This window comes from Eretmochelys imbricata, chromosome 16 (genome assembly GCF_965152235.1).
Source record: "Eretmochelys imbricata isolate rEreImb1 chromosome 16, rEreImb1.hap1, whole genome shotgun sequence".
NCBI lineage: Eukaryota > Metazoa > Chordata > Testudines > Cheloniidae > Eretmochelys > Eretmochelys imbricata.
The window spans coordinates 9,871,490-9,892,599 of NC_135587.1; the positions used below are offsets into that span (position 1 = coordinate 9,871,490).

At 47.6% G+C, this 21,110-nt stretch overlaps 1 protein-coding gene across 1 annotated transcript in view; it reads right to left on the reverse strand.

The window, feature by feature from the left end:
• WHRN (whirlin) overlaps positions 1-21,110 on the reverse strand; it is a 107,112-nt gene that overhangs the window by 61,743 nt on the left and 24,259 nt on the right. The window contains exon 2 of the mRNA XM_077836017.1: positions 18,014-18,229. Within this exon, the coding sequence (XP_077692143.1) occupies positions 18,014-18,229 (216 nt within the window). The remainder of the gene's footprint in view (positions 1-18,013; positions 18,230-21,110) is intronic.

Below are 21,110 nucleotides of genomic sequence, written 5' to 3' on the forward strand. Positions count from 1 at the left end.
AAACCAAGGAGAGTGATTCTGACTTTTCTATTGCGTTTGAGCTCTTTGGATCAGGGCCTGTCTCTAACTGTGTGTTTGTGCAACGCCTTAGGGCAAGGGAGAACCTCCTCGATTGGGGCTATCGAAATACAAATTCTTGACACACACCCAAGGCTGGTTCAAACAGCCTTTGTCTCCCCGTTCCAAAACCCCCACAACACCCTACTAACTAATAAATGATGGGAAATAACCACACTCAACATACAGCACTATATAACCTCGCCTTCAAAGCTCTCACAGCACTTGACACTTATTAATTAACCACCCTGTGAGGTAGGCAATGATTATTGTTACCCTCAGTGTATAAAGGGGAAAGCTGAGACACAAAGAAAGAGTAAAAAGAAAAGGAGTACTTGTGGCACCTTAGAAACTAACAAATTTATTTGAGCATAAGCTTTCGTGAGCTACAGCTCACTTAATCAGATGCATTCAGTGGAAAATACTTCAAGTTTGAAGTGAGCTGTAGTTCACGAAAGCTTATGGTCAAATAAATTTGTTAGTCTCTAAGGTGCCACAAGTCCTCCTTTTCTTTTTGCGAATACAGACTAACACGGCTGCTACTGTGAAAGAAATAGTGTAACTTGTCCAAGTTACACACAGAGTCAGGGATAAAACTGGGAAGAGAACCCAAGAGTCCTAGCTCTCACATTTTGCTTGTTCTAGATACGCTTTCTGAGCCGGAGCCTCAGCTGGCAGAAATCTGTGTAACTCCACTGACTTTGACGGAACTGGGCCAATTCACAACAGCAGAGGATCTGTCCCACTGCCCATGTTCTTATATAAACATGAGATTACAAATGAGTGACACGCTTTTATACGGGTTATGAACTAGACTGAGAGTTCTCTCTCCCCTTTATGCCAGCACATAACCTAGGAGTCAGACAGAAGCAGTAGCTACAAAGCTGCTCCAGGTGACCTCTTCTTCCAGAATGACACAATAAAGGAACAGCAGGATGAAAAGAGGTCCTCAGAAGGGTGGGGAAGGCCTTTGGGTCAGAGCTCCCTGCAACATCCCAAGCCACTGTTAGTGAAACAAGTACTGATCTGCAAGGGGGGAGGGATAGCTCAGTGGTTTGAGCATTAGCCTGCTAAACCACAGGTTGTGATCTCAATCCTTGAGGGGGCCATTTAGGGATCTGGGGCAAAAACTGGGGATTGGTCCTGCTTTGAGCAGGGAGTTGGACTAGATGAGGTCCCTTCCAACGCTGAGATTCTATGAAAGCAAAGGCCATGGCTTCAAGGCAGAGATGAATTATGCAGCCAGTAATCTCTTCCTTTCTCCCATACAAATGTCTGTCCTGCATATTAGGGAGGGGAATTAGAAAGCCTGCTCAGAAATACAGGGGGAGCTAACGGTAGCAATCTGCTGCTGCTACTCCTGGAACCATGAGGGCAACTACAATTATTTTACTAAGGAAAGGGGATTGGGGTAGGAGGAGAGGAAAATCAGCTCCCCAATCCTCACTTAGGCAAAGTTCCCACTGATTTCAAAAGGTGCAAGCAATGCTCTTGTTTCTAAATTACAGGACACTGAGATGGGGGTTGGGGGTCTATTGCCAGCTCTCCCACAGACCTCCCTCCCCTGGCAATTTTGGGTGCCCAACTTAAGCCCCCTCAATGTATTTCAAGTCCATCAGGCATTCTTATAGGGCCAGATTTTCACAAGACCTCTGAGCCAGATTTTCCAAAGGCTCAGTACCCACAGTTAGAGCCAGACTGTCCAAAGAGCCAGCAGGTACCTGGTGTGCTGAGCTTTTAAAATCTGGCTCACAGGTGCTGTATTCCTTCTGGGCCCTGGTCTGGTTATGGTACTCTACTGTGTACACCCATGAGAGACATTGCCCGGGAGTTAACTCTGTGTTTGCTCAAGAACAAGCCAGGGCTTCAGGATCCCCCGGACATGTGTGTGTTATCACTAATGAATAATACAAACATGGACTCCACCCTGCCCAGGGACAGCTGGCACACATGCCGCAACAGACAGGTGTTAATTACTTTCCACAGACATCTGGCAGCATCATTATCAGGCAAACGTAGGGCTGACATTTCCCCCCTGCCATAGGCTGACACTCTAGACCGTGGAGCTGCTTTTACAGAGTTTACAGTTATACCCTATTTTCCCATAGCCTCTCAGATAGTCACCCTTAATTTTTCCCCCGAACATTCTGCTCTAAAAGTTTGTCTACATGGGGACAATCAGGAAAGTTAATCTGAATTAACTAAAGTGGTGAATTTAAAATGGATTAGTAAAGCCACATCAAACCCTTGTATGGATACCCTCATTCAGAATGAAAGTGGCCTTAAATCATTTAGAGAAAAGGAGTACTTGTGGCACCTTAGAGACTAACCAATTTATTTGAGCATGAGCTTTCGTGAGCTACAGCTCACTTCATCAGATGCATACCGTGGAAACTGCAGCAGACTTTATATATACACAGAGAATATGAAACAATACCTCCTCCCAGCAGGACAGTGGGGTGGGAGGAGGTATTGTTTCATATTCTCTGTGTATATATAAAGTCTGCTGCAGTTTCCACGGTATGCATCTGATGAAGTGAGCTGTAGCTCACGAAAGCTCATGCTCAAATAAATTGGTTAGTCTCTAAGGTGCCACAAGTACTCCTTTTCTCTTTGCGAATACAGACTAACACGGCTGTTACTCTGAAACCTGTAATTAAATCATTTAGTTTCCAGAGTATTTTGTTCCCATATGGACAAGCCCTAAGGGCGGTAGGAAGATTGGGTTTAGTAGAAGACAGGAGGCCAGGTCCCCGCTACAAAAGTTTGTTGACATAGATGTGTCAGTCAGGGGTGTGAGAAAACCACAGTCCCTACCCGACCTGGCTATGCTGGCAAACCCCCCAGTGTACATGCAGTTATAGTGATAAAAGAGTGTGTCAGTCAGCATAGCATACGTCATTCTGGGAAGCAGCGTCACTATGTGGGCAGAAAAACTCCTTCCGATGGTATATGCAGTGTCTGCACTGGGGGCTATGCTGGCAAAGCACCTGTAAGGTAGACAAGGCCAGAGGACGGGAGAGCAGTGTGGAATTCTGGTCATTGTTTAGGTAGCACCAGTGTCTGCAGAGCGCTGGATACTTTCCAGACACCATCCCTTCCCCTGAAAGCAAACAATCCAAGACAGAGGTTATAGAATCATAGAATATCAGGGTTGGAAGGGACCTCAGGAGGTCATCTAGTCTAACCCCCTGCTCAAAGCAGGACCAATCCCCAATTTTTGCCACAGATACCTAAATGGCCCCCTCAAGGATTAAACTCACAACCCTGGGTTTAGCAGGCCAATGCTCAAACCACTGAGCTATCCGTCCCCCCTTCTGAACTCAGGTTCTGAACTCAGGAATGGCAGTCAGATGTCAGGAGAGAATCGCTTCCTGTCCTGGGAGAATTTAAGATTTCAAACATTTTTCCCACCCCAAATCGGGATGAAAAGTCAAAATCTCGAAAATTTTTGGCAACTGACAAATTGTGGGAGGAAAAATTAGTTCAGGTCAAAGTGTTTTGTTTTGATAATTTCAAAATGTTTCCATTTCAACTTTTTTTCCTATTTTTAGATCTTTTTAGTCTAAATTTGGTGAAATTTTAAAACACAATAGGCCGCATGACCAGAAAAACCCAAACTCTCCAGTTCAAAAATGTCAAAATGGGGACATTTGACAATTTCAGAATGGTCTCCAAACAGTTTTTGAGTCAGGAGATTCCCTGTTTCAATTTAGATGAGTTGGCATTTTTCAGCAATAAAACAGTTCATAAAAAAAAAAAAAATTCCTGACCAGCTCTAGTCACGACCACCCTGTTCGGGGTGTCCTGGTATTGACCTAAGGCAGAAGAGGGAGGGGGAAGGCTTTGAACAGAGTTTCTCAAAACCTTCTTGTAGCATGGACCACATCATAATAGACTGGGCATCCTCTCCTCCTATTTGTGATGGCATGGACCACCTTCCCCCACCTACACATTCATGACCACAGAGCACCACCTTCTCCCATCTGCAACGATAGAACATCCCTGGGGCAACTATTTACATGGGAAAGCAACGTTAGGAAAGTAGTTCATGCATTTCCAAGGGTTTCCAGTGCAATTTGGCAGCTGGAAAGGAAAGGAAGACCCAGTGTAGTAAAGTCTCCTCAACTCCATGCATTTACCATCTTGGAAAGGCTCCTTCCAGGCCTTCTTTGCCTGTAGTCTTAGCCCCAGCTCTCTCGGCTGGACAAGGCTGCTCACTCCCAGCAAACTCTGCTCTCGCTGAGCATCCCCCCAGCACTTTATAGGGAAGCAGGTGTTCCCTGTTCAGCTGTACCACCTTAGTGATCAGAGTTGGCTGGCCCCAGGACTCTAGCCCTTAAGGGGCAAACCGCCCTGGTACAGGGCCAGATTTGCAAGATGGCTCAGCCCACTGGGCACTGAGCTCTTGTGAAGATTTGGCCTGCCGTGACCAGATAGCTCATAGAGGAGAACCAGCAAGGGCTCTGTAGACATCGGTGGCCATGGGAAACTTGGGAAATGCTACACTGTGACAGGCAAACTAAGCGCCTGATCCGCAGCTTGCTGAGGACAATGAGAGTCTGTCCATTGACTTTAGTGGGCTTTGGATCAGGCCCTAAGTGATCGAGGGGAGGATTAGGCGCTTGTCTTGTTAGTTATATATTTGTTTGCTAAAGTTACATAATCAAATTCCCCATCTCTCACACGCTCTCCAGTCCAACCCACATTTTTCCTCCCATTCACCAATGGCAATTCAGCTCCAGGGTCTTTAGGACCCTCCCTCTGCCTAAAGGGGTGGCTCACTCCTAAGATAAATCAATGAAGGCTGGGATTTTCTAAAAAGCCTAAGGGAGTTAGGAACACAAGTGATTCCAGTCTATATATGTTCTTATACCACACTCTTCACCATAGTGTTTGAGCCCCCAGCTCCCACAGGCTCTTTTGAAAATCCCAGCCCAAGGAGATAAGACAAGGACTTAGTTAATAAATCCTTAGATACAAGAAACTAGCTAAGAAAAGGCAATAGATGTATTTACAAGGTTAAAGCAGGTAAACAGATGCACACAAATTAGTTACCCTCTTAAGTTCCAAAAAGTAACAGAAGCTGCTGTAATGTGTCAGCTCTGTATGTCCTGTAGGGCTAACTCAGGCTAAGCCGCTTGGGGATCACTTGCTTATGCTTAGAAATATTGCCCTCTCCAAATTCCAAGTGGCACAGCAATCCAGTACCGTCTGCGAGTTTTATTCCCTTCCCCCAGAGTTGAAGCGGTGATGGGACAAGCATTTGTGCATGTGCCTTCTTCATGGATGTGAGGAAAACAATCAACAAAGTATTTTGTCCCCTGATGTTCCACAATGGTTTGCCTGGTGTCTGTAGGCCTTCTTTTGTTGGGCAGGAGATGACACCTCTTGTGGTAAATTAGTATTTCACATTTGGTAATGCTTCTCCCCTGACTGTGTGAATTTCCAGTTTCATAGCAAAGACTTTTATGGTTACAAAGCAAATACTTAAATCTTGCTTTATAACATGGGATGCAGATATTATGAGTGAGATTATGAAATGCTTGTGAGTTGCTGCCTGCATTAAAGTCCAAACACTAAACACACTCTTATAAACTTAACAGCTGTTTTAACCGTGCTAACACACAGGTGAGTCAGACGTTTCCAGCTGTGCATTAGTCAGTGTTCGGTGAGGCCTAGGGGCCTTGGCATGAGCTGGCACCTGATCTGCCAGCGTCACCGTGAACTGTCAATTGGTGTCTTAGCAGCAGGGCAAAATTCCAATTCCAAATTCATTGCATTTTATGAGCTGGATCCAAAGGCAGTTCTCATTTTTATAACCTGATTTTATAGCTACTTTGCAGGCCTGCTAATGTCCCATTGTCACCCATTCAAGTTTTTACGGGACGGCCAGCAGCCAATCGGATAATGACTCGGTGCATATTAGTGGACTCTGCAGAGACTGCTCCATATCCACCCCAGTCTTGTAGTTCCTCACCTGTTGTTCCCTTTTATTACTGCTGGCTTGTAGAAAGAGAGGGGAGAAGGCTGCTAAGCTGACTTCACACTCTAATATGGACATCATTAGCCTTATCAGGGTGGATGAGAAAGAATGAGAGGAAGGCTTCCTAGTCACTGCAGCCAATTCATTCATGCTATCTGCGTTCCTTGGAATGGCTACAGCTGTGAAGGCTAGATAGTCATACATACAAGAAACTAGCTAGCTAGGGCCTCTTCTTATCCATGCCTCCAAAACGTTTACATTAATTGGTGTTTAACCCCTTCATTGCTTTTAGGGGCACAAGGTACTGAAATCAATTCTAGGGTTACATAGTCATGAAAGACTTGTATCAGGCCCTCTGCTCTCCATGCTAGACACTAGAGCTGGACAACAATTTGCAACCAAAATTTTTTCTTGTCAAAAATGGGATTTTGGCTTGGTGGAAAAAATGCTGTTTGGGACCAAAAACTAATTTTTGATGGGAGATTTTTTTTTCTGTTTAGCTTGTTTTGAATTGAATTTCGTTGGGTGTTGTTTTCAAAAACTGAAAAATATCTGATTTTTTCCCCATCCTTTTCCTTCTTTCCCCTTTATTTATTTATTGGCCAGTGATTTCAATAAAACTAATTCTATTTAGAGTTCCCTTTCCCACATACGTTTTTCCTCTCTCTTTTCTTTCTTCTTATTCCTCACTAACTTTTCAAATCTCCTCCAACTTTGGAAGAGACACAGAGTGGGAAAACGAAAAACAAAACTAACTTGGCATTGTTACAGATAAGTCAATTCCATACTGTTCCATAGATGTGGGTATATAGAGTTCATCCCATAGTATCCGAGTGCTTTCCAACAGTCCATTAAGCAACAAGACTAACATCTGCTATGTGCGTACTTGCTCACCCTCTCCCCTGGAGGAGAAGTGGATCCAGTGGAGTTTCTTTTTTTGGTGGAGTTAATTTTTTAAATTTGTTTTAAACATGCACTAAGACAACCCCCCCGCCCCCCGCCCCTTTCCCAGAAGATTCAGAGTGCTCCAAGAGCTAGAACAATGCAGCCCAGAGTGAAACAATGGTGCAGGAAAAAGAATAGCCTCATAACAATACCAGCAAACAACTGAAGGTGGTGACAAATCTCCATGGTCTGTGACTGGTGGGTACCTCCCAGCTAGTCACACATTGATAGGAAACCTTGGGTGCCTGAAGTACCTGCTGCCATTTTGATAGGGTGCTGGATTTTTTGGCGGGGGGAGGGGTTGTTTTTAATATACATGCTGCCATGCATTTAGAGAAGACAAGGTCAAAGAAAGGTTAATGTAATCAACCACACATTTCCTGTGCTTAAAGTTCGGCACCTGCTTAAGTACCTTGCTGAACTGGTGCCTTAAGGATCAATGAGTGAAAATAACTAAACTCAGGCCGCTGGCAACTAAAGAGTAAAAAGCCCCCCCCAACATCATGAGCCTGAACTACTGGGTAAAAAACCCAAGCACTGCTTAAAAATACACAGCTGCTGGCAGCCACAGAACACTGGGATGGCAAGAACTTAATTGCATTTCTTAATCAACTAATACCGAAGGCTCTCAGATAAACACTGAAGAAGACCCAATTTATATTAAGCTGCAGGCTGCCAAGGAGAACATCAACTGGCAGCAAGGGACAAAAGAAAACAATCACATTTAGAGGGCCTGACTTCTTGACAACAGGCAGATCCATGCTGTAGCCAAGAAATGAAAAGGAACTGAGTGTATAAAGGAGGAGATCTATTTCTTTTCTGATTTGGGGTCAGTAGCCAGGCAGAAAGGAGGAGGGCCGAGAGTACACTCCAGGACCTGAACATGGAGACAGGCTTATTACACTTTAGTACTTATTGTACTAAATGAAGAATGAAATACTGGGATAAAAGCTACTGGCTTTGAGATAAGAAGTCAGAAGCTTTGCCAGAAAAGGTGCAGATTTTATGCAGGAACCTCTCACTTCTTAGGGCTTGATCCTTCACCATTGAAATAAATGGGACTTTTGCCACTGAGTTATATGGGAGCTGGATCAGACCCCTTAAGGAGCAAAAAAGGTTAAGGTTCTTCACAGACGGACCAGTCTGTCGATCACCTGCCTTCCATAGGTACTTGAACTGGGGGTGCTGCACACCCACCGGCTTTAAGTGCTTTTCATCATAGAAAGGGTTTATAGTTTGGTTCAATGGCTCTCAGCACCCCCACTGTACAAATTGTTCCAGCATTCCTTCTGCTTTCTTCAGATTCTGGACTGCTTCAGGAGCCAAAACAGCTCTGCATAAATTAGAGCAGCCCCAGGGGTGCTCTAATTTATAGCAGCCTTCCTGGGCATGACCTGCAGTTTGAAGTAGTACAAAAGTCTCCATAGTCATGAGTGCTACAGACACTCCCCTGTCTCACTCCCACCCCCAGCACATCCTCTGAACTGCAGCTAGCCAGGGACCCTTTGCAACATGCTGTCGGCCCCTATGCACTGCTGGAATGGCATACAGCGGGCAGGGAACAAAAATCTGTCCCTGAATTATTTGCATCAGCTTTCATTTTAGTTCCACTCACACGATTTGGGGCAGTTGGGCAGAATTGGTTTGATCTATCTTCAGGTTTTATAATAGCCACCCAAGGAGCTGAGTGTATTCCATGTAAAATTAACAGAAATAACAGAGGCCCTTGTGAGGGGAATTCATGGAGTCTCTTGCACTTTTCCCTTATGGGGGTCCAAACGCTTGTTGGGGTAGGTTTTAAGATTTTTATTAATTTCCTCTTTTTGGTTGTGATAGGAGGAGGTGTCAGTGTTGTGTCACTCTTACGGTGGAAAGGTGTGTCAGATGTGTTATCGGTAACCATCAGAGAAGTTTAAACTCTGTACCCTGTATCAAATACAAAACACTTCCACTAAGATAAATAGAGCAGGTCAAAGATTTATTAACATTTTCATCCAGATTTTGACACAAAAGGAAATAGTTTGATGAAATTTATGCTACATCCTTCTCCCCCCCGCCCATTTTCCAGCCAGCTCTGCGGCTAACTATTAAGTTAGTTTAGGGCCTACACAGCTGCCATTTAAAGTGAGGGCACAGATTTACCTCTGCCTGACCCTCCTCTTCCCCTTTCTGGTGCCCCCGCATCAGCAGCCTGAACCCCCCCAAGCTGATGAGCCCTAACACCCACCCCCTCCAAATCTGAGTGAGTGGCATTGAGACCAGGCGCATAAGGTTGCAGCGTTTGGCCCAGCAAAATGCTCTGGTCCCCCAGCTCGGAGGGCTATGGCTCTGAGTGACAAACTACATTATGGCTTGATATTACAGGGACACAGAATCGTTTTGAATTGTACAATCATCATTGCAACAAAATAGACAGATGCAGGCGCCTAACAGGCCCTTAACGGTACATGCATGAGAAGCCCCCATTGAGTTCAGTGGGGCTACTCCCATGTGTAAAAGTAAGTATATCTAAGGCTATGTCTGCACAACAGTTTATGGTGGCATAATTTGTGTTGCCTGGCGTGTGAATAAGCCACCCCCGAGTGACATACGCTACACTGGCGTAAGCACCAGTGGGGACAGCACCATGAGGCCAAGAGAGCTTCTCCTGCGGACATTGCTACCACCTCTCACAGAAGTGGTTTTATTATGCCGCCGGGAGAGCTCTCTCCCATCAGCATAGGGCAGGGGTGGGCAAGCTTTTTGGCCTGAGGGGCACATCAGGGAATAGAAATGACATAGCAGGCCATGAATCCTGACAAATTTGGGGTTGGGGTGTGGGAGAGGGAACAGGCTCTGGTTGGGGGTGCGGGCTGGGGATGAGGAGTTTGGGGTGTAGAAGGGTGCTCTGGGCTGGGACCGAGTTTGGAGGGCGGGAGGGGGATCAGGGCTGGGGCAAGGGTGCGGGCTCTGGGGTGGGGCTGGGGGTGAGAGGTTTGGGGTGCAGGAGGGTGCTCCATGCTGAGATCGAGGGGTTTGGAGAGCGGGAGGGGAAATCAGGGCTGGAGCAGGGGGTTGGGGCATGGGGAGAGGCTCAGGGGTGCAGGCTCCGAGTGGCGCTTACCTCAAGCGGGTCCCAGAAGCAGTGGCATGTCCCTTCTCCGGCTCCTACGCATGGAGCAACCCCCGACCCTCAGAGTGGGACCATGCGGCTGCTTCTAGGAGCTGCGTGGTGCGGCCCCTGATGCAGCACCCCACGTGGAGCGCTGGAGCAGGCCCGAGCCCCGGACCCTGCTCCCCAGCGGGAGCTCGCAGGCCAGCTTGATTCGGCCCACGGGCTGTAGTTTGCCCACCCCAGCATAGGGCATCTTCTCCAGACATGCTGCAGCACTGTATGCTTAGACAAGCTCTTGGTGTTTGCAGGATCAACATGGCAACTTTCCTCTTCTCCCAAGCAAGGATGGAGACAATGAAAATGCCATAACAACATCTTTAGTAAGGAATAAGTCTTAGGTCGATACTGGTGAGATTTTTTTTGGTTGGTTTATACAGTTACCTGGAGATGGATTCAATATCTTTTAGAAAAGCATTTTCAGGCAGGACTTATTCCATACTAGATCAATTCTACATGTGACTGTGTTCCAATTTTTAAAAGTTTCATATTCCTGATGTTATCTTGGTGACATTACTGCTAGAATACAATACAAATAAAGTTTTAAAAGACAGATAAGGTCCCATTCATACCAGGATAACTCTACTGACTTTAACAGGGTTATTACTGATTTACACCAGCATACAGGAGCAGAGGATCAGGCCCATCCACTTTGTATTTAATCGAATGCACCGTACATTTGGATGGGCAAAATTCAGATCTGAGAAAAACAGGTGAAAGGAAGAACCGAAAAAAAATAAAAAATTAATCTAACTAAAATTCTGCACACTTGATTGCCTCTAGTAATAACACTATTGTCAGCATTAGTGCTTTGGACATTATTATTTGGACTTGTAAAAAAAAAAAGTCAGTGGAAAGATTTTTTGTGGAAAATGCCTGCTTTCCTTTCAAACGTTTGATTTCTCATTGGGAAACCAATTCCCCTCCGCCACCGAACAGCTGAATTTGCAGCTCAAAGCAGAAGCAAAAAATAATAAAAAGCCCGAACAAGAAGGAGCTGTATCTTTCATGCTGCTAGGACATTGAGTGGGCAAGGACGACTAAGCATAACAAAAGATCCCCTGTGCAGAGCTTGCTTATTATAGAAATTTCTATTACCTTTTGAAACTTATGACTAACTCATCTCTGTGTGTGTTTACCTGCTTTAACCTTGTAAATAAATTCTGATTTCCTTTTCCTAGTTAATAAATCTTTAGATAGATAGCCACTCTTATAATAAACTACAAACACTGTGGTTGGTGTGAGATCTAAGGTGCAATTGACCTGGGGTAAGTGACTGGTCCTTTTGCATTGGGAGTAACTTGAATAGTATTGTGATTTTTCAAGTAAGGGACCATCTATCACAAAGGCAGCTTCCCGAGGTGACGAGAGATCAGAGTACCCAAGGAGACTGACTGACTCCATCTTATAGCGCCTAAGAAGTTCACACTGGATACTTGGTTGGTGAAATCTAACAGAACTCACAACCAATTTGGGGTTTGTGCCCTGCTTCTCACAGTCTGCCCTGAGGTTGGTACTTATGTTCTTAAGCCACTGCAAGACAGCCTGACCATTGGGGTAGAGCTTTGTTTAACTGCTAGGTCCATGATTTCTTGCCACGTGAGATGCTGATAGTGTGTGGTCAGGGTGACTTCTGCGAAGGCAAGATCTTGCTGGGAACGTTTAGCCATCCGCTCAAGATGATGCGTATGATCTGGAGTTAGAAAACGTGAATCCAGATCCCTGTACCATGCAGCAAAGGGGACAAGACAGCCCTGAGAAAACAATGACCTAGTGCAGCCAAAGCAGCCCTCATCAAAGAGACCATTGCTAGAAGGACCAGGAGCCAAATCTTCAGAAGAGTTCTGCACCCAACGTGCACCTGATGGGCTGAGCTCTTTAGAAGATCTGGCCTATGGGGCATATCAAGGCTTACAGGTTCTTCTTCTTCTCCCCCTTTTTCCCAGCTAGCTGAGGTCAGGTCTCCAGATCAGTCTTTTCCAGGCTTCCCAGTCCAGCACTCGTTGCATATTCACTCCATCCTTCCATCTATCCACCATTTTCTTGGCTTTCTTTTTCTTTGTCCACAAACTCTAGTCTCAATTGCTTCCTTAGCAGGCTGTCCTTCTTCCATTCTTCATACATGCCCATGCCACCTCAACTTCCTCTCTTGCAACTTCTCTCTCCTGCAGATCTTGATCTCACTCCTGGTGACATTATTCCACATATGGTCCAGCAAAGTCAACCCTCTCACTGCCCTCCAACATCTCATTTCAATAACTTGAGGTCTTCTCAAGTGGCTCTCTTTGGTCACTCAAGCCTCTGATCTATACAGAAGCACTAGTCTTGCCATGGTTTTGTCCAGTGCCCCTTAAGAAGTCTGGGCATCTACTTATAATAAATCACTACACTTATCTTGACCCAGACTTCCCCTACATTCAGAAGCCTTGCTTCTATCAATTCTATGATAACGTCTCCATTTGCGACTAACCAGCCCACAAGGTTCTGAAATGCAGAGAACTGATTTAGGCGCCAGCCCTCAATGCTGATATTCATCTGTCTTGGTTTTGCATAAGTCACCCATATGACTTCAGTCTTTCTTTACTCCTTTTGAGGCCTTCATTTAGTTCCCTGTTCCAGATATCAATTGCCTGGACCAATTCTTCCTCACTATCAGTGGTCCGCTCAATATTGTCTGCATAGATCAACTTCATACCATTTTCTATTTGTATTTGCTTACTTATGCAGTCCATCACAATTCTGAATAGTAATGGACTAAGTGCTGATCCCTGGTGGAGACAAACCTTCACCACAAAACCCGCTGTTACCCCAAAGGGCATCTGCACCTTTGCCATGGAACTGCCCTACAAACCCATCACCATCTGGACAAGGTCCTCCAGAGCCCCACAGAATCATCGCAGGGACACTAGCAGTCACCTATGTACTTTGTCTAAGGCTTTCTCCACGTTCAGGAAAACAGCGACTGTACTCAGTGTTCCCCTCCCATTTGCCACCAACTATCTAGCAATGAACGTGCCGTCTATTGTCCCTTTTCCTTTCCTAAACTACTCCTTTCCTAAAATGGGCTCTGCTATTTGGCAAATGCAACAAACTAGGATTCTCCATTTCAAGCTGTAGGACAGCAACTTAATTCCTCGGTACTTTGAACAGTTGTGTACACCACCTTTTCGTTTGTCTATTGGTACCAGTATGGACTTTCTCCGTGCTCTGGGCTTTTTCTCCTCTTTTCAGGCTATGCATGGGACTCACGTGAGCCGGCATATATCAAACTCTTTCAAGGCTTTGATCATTTCTGCTGTGACTTTGTCCGGACTTGCTGCTTTTCTGGGTGCCATCTTCAGCAATGCAGCCTTGACCTCTGCCTTCCACAGGTCATGAAAAGCCAGGATTGCTGGTTCACACAGTGGCAGTGTGGCACATGAATGGTTCTCATCACTAAGCAGACCCTCATAATATTCTTGCTATCAGGTACGTACTAGCAGCCTGCCCCTTGCATCCTTCATAAATGAAGTGTCCACTCGGTCTTTCTTCCTTTTGTTTTTTGTCCGAACCATCACTTATATTTTCTTTTTGGGAAGTTGAGGGCAGATGTTCAACTCCTCATACAGCTCCTCTAAAACTGGGCTTCTCGCCTGTCTTGACTGCAACATAATTTGCACAAATGCGGGCACATGCACCCACAAAACCATCCTTCTCCATACCTTTGACCCCATCACCCTCTCTCTCTCTCAGACACACGCATTCCTGCCTCTCCCCAGATTGGTTACAATGCTCCCACCCCCGCAATAGCAGCTGTTTCCATTTCAAGCCTTCCTTATAATGAACGCTCTCACCTACAGATAAATGAGCTTGTTAAACAGTGCTACAGACAGCTTCCTGCCGGGCACACAGAACAGAAGTGCCAGGGAAGAAAGCTGGCTGGGAACATTTCTACCCCGCCAGGTGTGCGATGCCTGCTTGGACCTTGAGTTTAACCTTGCAAGAAGAGAAAACTACAGGAGCATCATTCCTATATTTAGCTACACCCCCTCCCTCTCCAGTTAACCTTCTGTTTTGCGTCAGATCTATCCCCAGGTCTAGGGCTGAATTCAGATCTCTGAACTGTTCTTCTCTTTCAAATGCCACTCATTCAAGACGTCTGAGTATTTATTCCCAGACATCCAGGCTAATTAGAAATGGAAGCGGGGCGGGGGATCTCCAACCCTTTCCAAGGATTTTAAAGCTGGCTAGACATCAGACACCACCCTGGGCTTCTGTCACTCCTGCCTGGCAGTGCTGAGCTATCCAGGGACATGGTGCATTTAATGACATTTCTAAGCAGGATAGCCACATTCATATGAAAGGCAGAGGCACAGCGTGGGTTAGGGCCTGATCCCAAGGGGAGTAGCTGAAAGCCAGTGGCTCCTGTTGAAATTGATGGGAGTTCCGGGTGCTTAGTACCTTTCGGGATCAGGTCCTGCAGTCTGGGACATGTTTTGAGAGCTCTGTGGTGCGCGCTAAATCAGGGCAAAATGACTTGGATAATTCATCCCTTAAGTGCACCCTAGGACAAATATTATCCCCCAAACACGCCAAAACAGCCTCCGCAAATTCTCTTGTAAGGTCGCACTCCCCTTCGCTCCCAACCGTGGCTATTGATCGATATAGTGCCGTCTGGCAGAGCGAGGCACCTCTCGGTAATCAGCCTGCCGGGCAGCACTGAATAAAATAAAGCATGCTATGGCCCAGGGCTTTCTTCCGCTCCACATACTGATGAGGCTTCAGGAGCGGATTTTTCTGCTTCGCTCAGAGGACAGCATAACGGACATACCATACTCTGCACACTGGTGCTAAAAAGCATGAAAGGGTTGGCTTGCAAGGCAGGCACTGAAAAGCTGGAGAGCTTTGGGGGAAAAGGAGCCCCACCCACTTCCTTCGGCACTTTTAGCCTGTAGTCTCGCACAGCAGCGGGCCAGGCTCAGAGACAGCAGGCACGGAGGGCTCCGGCCTTCTGAGCATTTTGTGTTCATACAAAAGGAAGAAGAAGAAAGAGAAAGGAAAGGCAAGAGGAAAGTGACATGCATGAGAAACACTTCCAGGCTCCGACTTCAAAGAACCCAGGGCCACCCCCTTGGATCCACATGAAGGTGACACAAAGCAGGGAGGAGGGACACGACCAAACCAATCTCCCTCCACAACGGCTGGTTTTCTCTTCTCCTTATATGAAAATAACAGCTCCCTTCTCCCTTGGGGCCAGCCTGACTATTTCATCAGTGAAGCAAAACATCTTGTCCCTTCACAGATTTTTCTTTGCCACCACCCGGAGAGGTGCTAGCTCACAGGTGCCTCTTCTCAGCCTGAGTGGTTAGAAACCTCAGCCTGACTGGTTAGAGGCCTATCAAGGCCCAAGCAGCACTGGGTCTCAGAGCTGGGTCAATTGACTCAGGCTTGTGGGGCTGAAAATAACTCTGTAGACATTCCCCTTTGGGCTGGGGCCTGGTCGCTGAGACCCTCCCTCCCTCACTGGCTTCTCACTCCAGCTGCAGCCCGGGCTCTGGAACATCCGCACTGCTCTTTTTAGTCCGACAACCCCAGTCAGTTGACCCAGGCTATGAGACAAATATCCGTGGGTTTTTCTTTGCAGTGTAGACATAGCCTTAGAGTTGCTCCACAATTAACAATGCTTCCACGGGTCACAGAGTGAATGGGTCTCCCATGCACTGACATCGATAGATACCGTAGCTGGATAGGTAGTCCTATCTAATAGAAAGATACTCATCCGTATGTCTGTCCAGCCACATATATGTCCCTCAACATCATTGTAGTGTCTGAGCACCACACTCCCAGCAAACTGAAGATGGCAATGCTTCACCAGCTTTCTTCCATGGGTAACGCCGATGCCCCGGGTGGGTCCGTGTTAATGGGGATCAAAGCTGGGACCTCTGGATCTTAATGCGCAAGCCTCTACTGCCTGAGCTAAGTCAGCCACTTCTTAGCCCAGGCTATAGCAGGTTCATCGATCTGCCGCTGGCCTAACGCTCTAGAGGGGGACATGGCTTACACGTCTCCTGAGACTCAGAAGGATGGAGAGGAAACATCTGACTCCCCTGGGACCAGTTAGTTCTGCACATGTGCATCCAACATTGGTTTCCTTTCAAACATTTCTCGTTTCAAGAGGGCGTGGACCCAGGATAGTCTGTCTCTGTTCCCAGCTTTGCTAGGAGCCTGATCCAACGGCCATTAAAGTCAACAGTAGTTGGACCAGTTGCTGTCCTGCTGCGAGTCCTTGCGCAAGCCACTCCATCTCACTGTGCCTCTGTTTCCCCATCTGCAAAGTGGTTAGAATACCTCCTTCAGAGGGGAGCCATGAGGTTTCCGGCTCGTAAAGTGTTTTGAGACCTTTATCTGTAAGGCGCTATGGAAGCACAAAGCATTATTTCAAATCTCAGCCACTAAATACTTTTTTTTTTTACACCAGAAAAGATAGACAATGAAGGCAAAACCAAGTTGGGTCGATACACTTTCCCCCCACCAAGCCCTGACTCCTATGTTTTCTGTCTGGGAGCTCGATGAGAGAGGAAGAGAAGTAGAGGAGCAAAAAGGATGAGAGAAGAAGTAGGATTAAGTGAGAGAAAGCGGAAAAATACAAAGGTGTGAAAGAGGAAAGGAAGTTTGGAATAAGTCAATTTCCCTTCCTCCCCTGCTCTCTCCACTCACACCCATGCATACAAGGTTGTGTCCAAAAATTCACCCCTTCCTGGGAATTATGGTTAAGTTACAAGCCTTTGCTTGGCTTCTTCCTAGATCTTCTATGTTTGTCCCCAATTCCCTCTAAGAGCCATGACCCTGGATGGGAGTTTATGAGCCTCCCCATATCTGGCTGTCATGTGAGTCAGCCAAATAACCCTGCCTCTCGCCACAGAGTCCTAAACCCACATCCCTTGATGGAGAAGAAAAGCAGATGAGAGGCGCTATTTGGAGAGAAAAATCCTGAAGTTCTTACTCAGGCTTTTCCAGCCTTTATCCAGGCAAGACTCCCACTGAAGCCCCCCCAAGGTTTTGGCATTTGGCCCAAAATTAAATGGTGAAAAACCCCCAAGAAGGATCCAAGATGGAAGGAAAGCAGCAATAAGTCCTTTTGCTATACAACCAGCAGCAGAACCATGCCCCAAACCACCACAAGAGAGGCCAGTGTGGATTTTTTCCTATTAATCAGATTTGTTATTAACATCAGAGTTAATGGTCAGCAGGGAAACGTCACAGAAACAGGTTCTGGTCTGATCAACTGCTTCCCAGCTGCAAGTGCCACTGGCAGTTCTATTTGCATCTGAAAGAGCCTTGTTTCTATCTCCAGTTCAGGAAGGGTGTTGGCGCTTCGATGTTCAAAACCACCTCTGATTCTAAAAGCCTGTAAGAAGGGCCTCATTTTCTATTCCATTCTATTGAACCTGGTTATATTTTGTCAGGGCCTTGCTGGCTTCATTCCCATTCAGTTCTGCACGATTCTCACATTACAAGGACCTAGAAGATGGAGCTGAAACTAAAATCTAGACAGAAAAAATCACACAGAGGTGTTTTCTGGGCATCACCTGGAGAGTCAAGAGAACAAAGCTGTGAATTTGGGGAATGGATCAGAGACCTGGGGGTCCTCTTCTCCATCACCCTGCCCACTTCTGTAGTCATTTGTACCACTGCAAAGTGAATGCAAAACACCTTGGAAGCATTCTGCACTATGCCTGGTACAGGGCAATGGCACAGGACCCAGAGAAGCAAAGGTCCAGCCCTTGTTCTCGTAAGAACTGATGGAAGATGGAATGACAGAGTGGAGGGGGCTTGAACTTCCATGACAAGAGGAGATGAGGCCCCAGGGCTTTGAATTTCTCCCCCACACTCACCTTTTTCTCATCCCCCTCTTGCAGAAGCTGCAGGTGACTCCTCTTCTCGCCATCCTTCCGCAGGGAGCTGCTCTGGTGCTGAGGCAGGCCCATGGGCGGGGATGCGCTCCGCCCCTGGGGATCCACCCAGGTGTAAATGTGATTGGTGACATAGCCCCCAGGGATCCGCCCAACTGAATGAACTGACAGGTTCAGCTTCTTGGAGCCTTTCAGAGCCTGTGAGACAGTCCGGGAGAAAAAAGGAATTAATTCCAGAGCCCAAGGGAAAGAACAGCAATTAACGCTAATGGAATTTCAATAATGCCAAAGCTTTGCTTTTCTATGGAACCGTTCATCTGGTGATCTCCAAGAACTTTACAAACATGGATGGAGCAAGCCTCACAAATCCATGAAACTGATACAGAACTCAGGATCTCTGAACCCTCTGCTGAAATGCAGCCACTTCTGGGGTAGATCACAACAGCTGTTTAACAGCCCACATTGTCCCTATAGGACAAGCGGCAAAGAAGGGCTCATAACAACTTGAAACTGCAGCAGGGTCAAAGGGAAGCATGTTGGAATGAGGATAGGACACTGGAGTTAACTCTAATTCTTATGCAAAGCACCAGGGGATTGAGAATGATCTCACATGGGCAGGATGCTGTATTCTGTCTAATGTAACTGTGAGTACCAGATGGGTCTCCTGAGTTGCAGACAAGTGCCCTAACCACTGGACCATCCTTCCTGTGCAATATTTGCATCCGGATCTACTGTATGCTCTTGCCATATTTGAGGAGCAGCCACACACTGTTACCCAGAGTTACATTAGGCAGGGTGCAAATGCTTTAGAGGAGATATATTTCCATGTCTCTGGGCATAATCCAACCCCTACAGCATGGGGTTAGGAAGCAGCTCCTCTGATAGGCAGGCTATTCCATACTGATGCACAAGGGGTTTTCTTTTCTTGCACCTTCCTCTGAAGCGGCTGGGTCTGGTCTCTGCCAGAGCCAGGCTCTCAGGGGGCAGGGACCATGGGTATGGCAATTCCCCAGGCCTGCTCACCCCAAATTCCCCACGCCATCCTCACCACATCCCAACCGCAGGACTCCTCCAGTCGTCCAGGACAGGGGATCTCTGCTGCTGAGGAGCAGCCTAGGACTGACCCAGGTCTGGAGACGGAGCCATTTCTCCTCCTTGGGAAAGAACACCAGACCAGGACAGGACGACATGATCGACAGGGACTGGCGCTTGTGGAAACCTGCCCTGCCTCTGCCCAGGCCATTGAAGACAATTGGAAAGATTCCCATTGACTTCACTGGGCTTTGGACCAGGCCCATAAATGAGAACCTCAGTCTCAGGTGCCATTCATTACCGTACGCCTCCCAAGCACAAATAGTCAATTAACATGTGCAATAATTAGTTAAAAAACCTCCACCCCATCCTGAGGGGACCAGGAGATCCAGCGGGGTCTGTTTCCCCTCTGGCAGGTACTGCAAAGGGCGAACGGACGTTCTGTAGTTAAATCTCATGTAATTAACGCTAGGGAGCTCGACCAGCTGCTCACAGGGCTCAGTAACAGCGAGGCAGCTCAGCGTTCACAAGCGGCCAGTGGCTGCGTTGCTGGTTTAACATACATATGCCTGTGGGGCAGACACAGCACATGCTCACCTTGAATGGGTGGCAGGGAGCGTGTGCCAAGGAGCCCAGGGCGTAGAAGGGGTTTGGGCAGTGCCTGGGGCAGCAGCAGGGCTGGGGGCAGCTGGTGGGGCAGGCATTTGCCTTGGCCCCAGAGATGCACAGCAGACTGAGGAAGGGGACCAGTCAGGGCACCTGGAGCTTCAAGGTATCCCCACACCCCAGCCCCAGGTACTCACAGCAGCTGCCTGCCCTGATCCCGCTGCTGCTTTCGTGCAGCTGGCAGCGGCAGCCGCCCCCACCCAGGGGAGACAGCCTTCCCACCAGCCCAAAATGGCACAGATCTGCCAGGCTGCCCCTTCCCTGCCCAGCCCAGCTCCAGGCCCCCACTTCCAGGTGTTGAGGGAGTTAGACCAGAAGAGAAGGGGGCCCAGGCTGCCCCACCTCAGACACTCTCCAGGTTCAGAGGACATATTGTGGGGGCAGAAAAAAAATAGATCACTCCTCCCCCGACAATGTTTCTGTGACTGGGATGCTCGCCTCCACCCTCCTCCTGGTTCTTCCACCCGTGTTTGGGGGCCAAGTCTCCTGGTGAAACTAACTGAAGCACCATGCCTGGGGTGGGGACTTGCCAAGAGGTGCTGGTGTTCGCTGCTCTCAGATCCAGGAAATGGGATTAGATAGACACCTGCACTGATCTGGTGGGGCAGTTCCGATGCTCCCCCTGCAAGCAGATCCCCATGTCGGCTGCAGAGAGGAAGCCCTGGATCCAGCACATCACCCATTCCCCGATTCCCAAGCTTCACCATGGTAGCCATTGCCTGCAAGTTACCTCCAGCCCACTCAGGGAGTTTAAGGGAAGTGTCACTGAGATTGGCCACCATTGCAACCCTGCTCCAGACACGTGCTGCCACTCTCAGTCCCAGTTAAGAAGGTTTATTCTTTTACAGCAAAGGTTAAACAAACAACCAGAGAACAGCCTTAAGCCAGCACCTGGCCCCAGGCTTCAGGGCCACCCCTCCCAGGGGTCTCTGACACTCCAGCTGCTGGCAGCTTCCGAGCCTCAGCCTTGGAGCAGCAGTCCCAGGGCTGCTTCTCTAAGCCCTCCCTTGCTCCAGGGACTCCCCACAGGAATTGGCCTTTGTAGCCCAGGGCTTTGTTTATCTCAGTCCTCCTCTCAGCTGCCTCCTAGCAGCCATTCATAGACCCAGGTGTAACACAGCCCTCCTTAATTAGCTGGATTAGGCTCACATGCTCCAGTCTGGGGCACTGGGCTCAGGCTATCCACAGAGACAAGCTACCCTGTGATGGGGAGGGGCTTTTGTGCCCGCCCACTTCCCAACACCCAATAGGGAGCTACCCTGTGACAGGAAGTCTTTAAAAACAATGCACGCCCTTGGATCAAGGGCAGTGACTTCTAAAGCCAGCAGTCTGCTCAGGGGCTGTACCACCCCCACCTCGACAGGTACCTACTGAGAGAGCT